Genomic DNA, 7050 nt, shown 5'->3' with positions numbered 1-7050 from the left:
ATCCTTCCCATCTTGCTCCCCTTCCAGTGCTCCTCTTCCCTATAAATGGCACCAGTTGCTCAGGCCAAAAGCTTTAGAGCTGTCCTTAATGCCCCCTTTTCCTCTCACATCCCATAGTCAGTCTTTCATTAAACCCTATTTGTTCTTCCTTAAAATATATCCAGAATCCAATCACTTCTTACCACTTTTGCCTGGATTATTTCCGTAGTTTTGCCACTGCTCTTCTGGCTTCTATTCTTGCCCCACTTACTGTTTGTTCTCAAACCTAGCAACCAAGCGGTCTTACATAGATCACATTTACTGCTTCTCTCCAAATCTGCCCATTGTGTCCCATCTCGGAGGAAAATCCAAAGTCTTAATGTGGTTTATGAAGCCTTTCAAAGTATTGTGCAGTGAACTCCACTACTTTCCATGACCCACCTACCCCTCTGACCTTGTGTCTATTATGTTTCGCTGACTTGGCTCCAGCCCCGCTGACTTCACTGCTGTTCCTTGAACATGCCAAGCACCCTACCACCCCGAGACCTGCACCTTCCTGTGCTGCTTTGCTCAGTTCTCACATTAAAACCTCCCATAACATACACACACACTCCTTAGCACTTTCTCCCCACTTATTCTGCTTTATTTTTTCTACAACGCCTATCCTCTGGTCCACTACACATTTTTCATTTATTATCTATCTTCTCTATGGGAATGTAAACTCTTTAAGAATTGGAAATGTGTTTTGTTCACTCACTGCCTACAATAGTTCTTGGTACGGAGAGAGAGAGGCCCATGACATTACCTGAATGGGAAAATCAGAGAGGGAAGGGACAAGAAGAAAGTCTAGATGCCGATGGGTAGGCATGAGATATTAAAGACCCCCCCTTAAATCTCAGCAGTGAGCAGGGATGGGTGGGGAATCTAGAAGTGCTCCTGCTTGTCACCAGGTTTACTCCATTCCATCTTAAACTCCTCAAAGGCTGCCATGCTGTGATATGCTCTGTGGAGAAGCTTATGTTTCAAGAACCCAAGGGATCCTTGGTTCAAGAACCCAAGGGATCCTCAGTCCAACGACCATTTGTTGGAGCCAAATCCCTCCAACAATCCCATGAGTGAGGAAGTGGGTCCTTCCTTGTTGAGTCTTAAGATAACTATGTCTTTGGGGCTCCTGGAAGGCTCAGTTGGTTAAGTGCCTGCCTTTGGCTTATGTCATGATCCCAGGGTCCTGGAATTGAGCCTTATGTTGGGCTCCCTGCTCAGCGGAGAGTATGCTTCTCTCTCTCCCTCTGTGTGCTTTCTTTCTCTTTCTCTCTCTCAAATAAATAAATAAAGAAAAATATAAATCTTAAAAAAAATGGGGGGGTGACTATAGCTTTGTGAGAGACCTACGGCCGGAGCACCCAGCTAAGCCATTCCTGGACTCCAACCCACAGGAACTGTGGGAAAATACATGTTGTCTTAAGCCCCTATGTTTTGGGGTAGTTTGTTACACAGCAATCGTTAGGAAGACAGAGTTTGGTATAGTGACTGGACCAGAAATTCCTTGAAAGCAGCGACTGTTTACTCAGTGCTTGCCAGACGAATATTTTTTAAATGACTGGATGACTTAGAGTTTTAATCTTTTTCCGTGTCTGTGTGTATTTTAGGGGAGAGTTGGGGAAAGCTACCTCAGGCGGCTGCTAACTAGATGCTACTTTCAATGTGGTGCCTGCCAGGGCCCCGACCTCTCCGAGGTTAGGATGCCGCAGACAGAGGGGCGCTTCCCCCGTCCTCCCTCCGAGCGGCCCAGAGCGGGGCACCAGCGGGGAGGGAATGACGTCCCCAGTGACAAGGGCCCCTTGAGTAGAAATCTGAACGTTGCTCCTCGTGGGCCACAACCTGTAGTTCGCGAGCGCAGGTTATTGTTACGGATCAAGCTGCTGGACTATTTCCCTCTTCGATTAAGATTCACAGGCCTTCGCAGTGTGACGGGTGCGGCGGGGAGGGGACATCTGTGAAGCCGGTAATGCCAGGGCCTAGGTCGCCAGCATTTAAGTCCCTCGTTTTGAACCTCAACAGAGAGTGTGACGAAGACAAGAAGAGATTCAGTGCGTTAACTCTTGGGCCCAAGCATCTGATTTTTCCAACTGCACATGACACGGGCAACACCTCCACGGGGACAGAGTGACTTCCTTTCATCAGAAAGCTGAGCGAGCCTCAAAGTGAAGGTTCCTTATTGTACCAGTCAGAGGCTCAGAGGACGGCTCGGCTCAGCCCAGTCATGTGGGCAGCGGCCGGGCCGACAGGGAAACTAAAAAGCACCGGATGTGAACATTTCCCTTTATGCCCAGGTCTCTTCTAGGTGGATGATGTGAAAGCTCAGGAGAAAGGTGGTTAGGTCAGGATCTTTCCACTGAGTCCCACATTCCATATTCCAGGAAAGGATCTCTACTCTCTATGGGGTGTGTGCTGGGGCCCCGCGGATTGAGAGAATGCAGCTGCTTGGCTTTTTTTACTCAAATTTGTATGCTTCTCTAGCACATGATTGCTAACACTGCCAGGGCCGGACAAGCCTAGTTCTAATTTTTTGAGGTACAAAAAAAAAAAAAAAAAAAAAAAAGATTTTCTAATCTGCTTTCTCTGAGGAGGGCTTGGTGATGCATCACCCAGCTGGGCAGGGCAGAGTGTTCTATCCCTGCTAAAACTGGAATTGTGCAAGGGTGTGGGGGTATGGGTTTGAGACCTGGGGCACAGGAAGTAGATTTGAGAGGGGCTACCCCTGGAGTGGAGCGGGTTAGTTAGTATAGTTAATAGCAGGGAGCCTGGGGTGAGGGAGGCAGCTCTGTGGAGGGGGACTCTGTGATACTCAGGCCAATGGGGATAGGGGCTAGAAAACTCTGACAAGGACAGAGCTTGGGCTGAGCATTTGGAGGTAGATCCAAGGCTTCATATGGATTGACCCCTGTTTGTCCTGCCACCCAGTTGCTCTCCAAGTTAACATGTGAAGTCATTCAGGTCTTGCTCTGCGGGGACCTGAGCATTTCCGTGAAGCTCTGGGGAAACCAGAATTTGGAAATCAATACTTTATTTATTTTTAAGCAATCTTGATAGCTTCTGGAGTTCTTTCTGGGCCTTGACTATGATTTGATTCATTTATTCACATATTCATCCGTTGAATAAATTTCTTGAGCACCCTCTTTGTGTCATGTGCTGTTCTATAAAAGTGGGGAAGACCTGTGAGTTCTGTAGGTCTGTGGAGCTTACTTTTGTGTGGGGATGATATGGATTTAGTACCATCCAAAAGGATGGGTCCTGCTGGCTCATCAGCTCCCATGGGCAGCTCTATTCCGATAGTCAGCACAGATGTGATTTTCCGAGTGGATAGCTATTCTTGAATATAAACAGCTGTGCATCAGCATGTCAAAAAGCTTCCTTAAAGGAATGCTTTCTCTTGTCTGATACTTTGAAGCTTCAGAGAAAGACATTTTCGTCCAGGCATCGGGAAACTCTGTGCTGGCAAAGGGGGACGCAGGAGAAACTCTCAGAACACTGGTAGCTGAGTTTAGCTTGATGCTGACCCCATCGATTTTGTCATTAGAGACGTAAAAACATCCCTCAGCCTCCACCCCACTGTCCCTCCACCATCATAGTTGGGTCTGCTGGACTTGAGGCATGAGGTCCACTAAGGATCAAAGCAACAGATTTAAGGAATTCATTCATTCCTGGATAGTGTCTTGGAATATGACGGCACTGTTAAGCTTCTAGAATCCAGGCAAACCGGCTTGATCTGAAGGGATGTCTGAGAGGAACATGGGCTCAAATGGCAGCCCCCAAACTGTTGAGAACGGCTTTTCACCTCTGGCTGCACATTAGAATGGGCCAGAGAATTTAAAAAATTACCCACACCCAAGTCCAATGCAGCTCAGTTAAGCCAGTAGCTCTGAACGGGGGTCCTGGTCATTTACTTTACCTTTTTGTTTTGTTTTGTTTTTTAAATCCCAGTGATGCTGATGCGCAGCCAGATTCAGGAACCACTGCTCTACGTGGGAGGCAGGCCTAGTCTGTCGGAGGGCAAAGGTAAGTCAAACAGGCTACGTGTACATGCCAGGGGGACGTTCAGGCTCACCAGTACGTTGGTCGATAGGTCTGAGTTTCAAAAGCAAATTTCCAAAGTTCAAGTCACCTTTCCTGTGGCTAGAAACCTTTAAAAACTATAAAAGCAAACTTTTAGCTCCAAAGCAGATTTGAAGTTTAAAATTTAAAGCTGGCAAAGCTGTGTCATCCTGCAGAAAGGAATATTTTAAATTCCTGGAGAGCGTGTCAGAATTTTCAAAGGATAATAATAATAGGTAAAAGCTGACTGATGTCTAGAGGCAAGCAGGCAGCAAGGTTTGACGGGCTCATGGTTACCCCAAAACCTCCAGATTCTCTCTCCATCTTTTTTTTTTTTTTTTAAGATTTTATTTATTTATTCATGAGAGACACACACAGAGAGAGAGAGGCAGAGACACAGGCAGAGGGAGAAGCAGGCTCCATGCAGGGAGCCCATGTGGGACTCGATCCTGGGTCTCCAGGATCACACCCTGGGCCGCAGGCGGCGCTAAACCGCTGAGCCACCCGGGCTGCCCTCTCTCCATCTTCTTCATAGAAATAAACAATTATGGATTGGGAAGGCCAAGCCCTCACCCGACAAAAGGATGGTGTCGGGAACATCTCTGCTGGAGGGTCAGCTAATCTTGCTGGGACAATTTATATAAAGAGGCACTTACCTTTTCTTGGAACAGTCTGTACCCCTGTGGCTGGTTAGTGTACACACGCTTGGGTTGAGCTGAAAACAGCAAATACGCCCCTTCAGCTGTACGTCTGCCCTGTTGCAGTGTCGGGGCACTTGTGCCGGCCAGGCCCACTCCCCATGTGCCCTCTTCTCTAGCCCACGTCCTCAGTTTCTCTGACATTCTCGGCGTAAGATGGTTTCCAGATCCCTCAAAACTATCAAAATTTGTCAATGTACTTCTCACGACGTGACACCCAGAGCCAAGCAAGGGCCGTGAAACACCCCTTGTTGTATCACAAAGTATCAAGATGTACCAAGGATTCTCTGTGATTTGGGGGTGGGGGGGAGCGGGAGGGTGCAGGCTGGGGCAGCGGAGACCCTGGCAGGGGCCTGCAGGAGGTGTGGATCTCCAGTGGCCAGAACTGTGCGGTCAGAGAAGGACAGACGAGATTTAGCGCCAATTTGGTACCAAGGATTAGACATAACTACCACTTTGTAGTTTTGGTTCAATTGCCCTGTTGCTAGTCAACATCCTGAAAACGGGTGGTCTGCTCTGTGCCTTGTCTCTGTAATACGGAAAAGGAGGGGGGTCCGTCGGTGGAAAGTAACGAAGAGCAAAGGTAAGAAAGTGCTCCCCTTGCAGGGGGCAGAAGGAACCCCGTGGGTCCCTCTGCGGTGCGGGCTGGCGACAAACAGAGGTGACATGGGGCGACTGGGGGGGTGCCCGGCCCGGCGCTCCTGGAACACTCTGGAAGGCGGGAAGGGATTGAGACCAATAGTGGGTGTCGGTGGCCGCAGAGAGCGGCGGGGCCTGGGGCTGCAGGAGGCCCCGAGCAGCAGAGGCAGTGGCCCAGCCACCGGCTCAGAAGTCACTCTTCTTCGAGAAGCCAGAAGAAGGCGGCCTGGCCGCCCGCACACCTGTCGTCGGCTCCTGCCAGCGGGTCGGGGCCTAGCGGGTACTCTCAAGATGCCTTGTCTTGGAGGCGAGGTCAGAGGGGTCACGGAGGGCAGAGGCCGAGGCGGCTTGGTCCGTCCGAGGGTGGGGGCAGAGCCGCACGCCGTTGCCTCCTGGCCTCGGGCCGAGGGACGAGGGGTGGTCAGAAATGACGTGATTTCTGCAGTTGGCGTAGTTGGACCTGGAGAGCGTCTCTCTGCAGCGAGCATGTTCTTCTGCATCTCACCGCAGAAAGGGCCTGTGTCGGGGAGAGGCTGGGGGGGCCGGGGTCCCCCGGGGTCGTGGGGCCGAGCGTCCCCCAGGAGGGGCCTCTGACCCCAGGCTGACCCGACTCAGGGCAGCCCCAGTTCCCAGTCGTCTTGTTGGGTCCTGAATACAGCAGCACAGAAAATCACCTTATAATAAAAGACTTTCTGGTTTTGGGGGCTCGACGGCTGACAAGGGGACATCTGATTTGATTTTCTTCCTCGAACTTCATCATCCTGAAATACAGAGACAAGAAACAATGAACACATAAACCGGGGGTGCAGGGGTTGGGGCAGGTGGTTTCCCTGTCTGCAGTACCTGGATTCCTGAGCTCTGTCCTGGCTTGCCTGACATCTCAAACGTGGGGACGGACGGCATTTGGAAACGAATACACACAAAGGACTTCCCTGAATGGATATTTTCCTTTTAGGGGGAAAAAAAACCCGCACCTATTATTCATGCTATTTCTTTTTTTTTTTTAAGATTTTATTTATTTATTTGAGAGAGAGAGTGCGTGCACACGAGTGGGGCGGAGGGGCAGGGGGAGAGGGAGAAGCACACAGGAGGCCTGATGCGGGACTCGATCCCAGGACCCGGGATCATGACCTGAGCCGAAGGCAGACGCCCACCCACTGAGCCACCCAGGGGCCCCGATGCTATTTATCACACTGGAGGGAGCCGACATCGACCTCGAGTGGGTCCTCACAAATCCTGTCATAGCAAAGGACCTAGATGGAGCCGGCGAAATCCACAATGTCTCCAACGTCGCACTCTCCGGTTTCAGGGAGGAAGGGAGCAGGCCTGGAAGTGGAATCTCCCGGGACAGACTCCGCCCGCCAGGAATTACTCTGCTGGGAGGAGAACTTGCGTGCCCTGAACCAGTGTAACCGCGGAGTCGGGGAAGCTGAAGAGGTGTGGGCCCGTGGGCCGGGCGTGGATCACGTCTTCCCGGGTTGGGCGAGCACCGCGTGCCGTGGTCAGCAGGCAGCAGCTGAGACCAACCGCGAGCCGCCCGGGTTAGGGGGAGCAGGGCCCTCAGGGCTCTAACTCGGTAGGGGGGGCAGCTCCAGCCACCAGATGTGGTCGGGCCCATGGAGCGTGATGCCAGCAGATG

The 7050-nt window shown here is 51.0% G+C and overlaps 1 protein-coding gene across 1 annotated transcript; it reads right to left on the bottom strand.

Moving 5' to 3' along the window:
- Window positions 1-4538: 4538 nt before the first annotated feature.
- LOC111093781 (SH3 domain-binding protein 1-like) lies at window positions 4539-6358 on the bottom strand. Its single transcript, XM_038582487.1, has 2 exons — window positions 6255-6358; window positions 4539-6172 (listed from the first exon to the last, which is right to left on the bottom strand). The coding sequence occupies exon 2, from the start codon at window positions 5909-5911 to the stop codon at window positions 5261-5263; it is 651 nt and encodes a 216-aa protein (XP_038438415.1). The 5' UTR covers window positions 5912-6172; window positions 6255-6358; the 3' UTR covers window positions 4539-5260.
- Window positions 6359-7050: the final 692 nt, after the last annotated feature.

Source organism: Canis lupus, chromosome 33 (genome assembly GCF_011100685.1).
Source record: "Canis lupus familiaris isolate Mischka breed German Shepherd chromosome 33, alternate assembly UU_Cfam_GSD_1.0, whole genome shotgun sequence".
Classification (NCBI taxonomy): domain Eukaryota; kingdom Metazoa; phylum Chordata; class Mammalia; order Carnivora; family Canidae; genus Canis; species Canis lupus.
Note: the sequence above shows the minus strand (reverse complement) of the source record. Positions and strands in the feature narration are given on the sequence as shown.

Bases quoted from the DNA above. Each gene is read 5' to 3' on its own strand.
- LOC111093781 (XM_038582487.1), bottom strand. From the start codon at position 5,911: ATGCAGAAGAACATGCTCGCTGCAGAGAGACGCTCTCCAGGTCCAACT.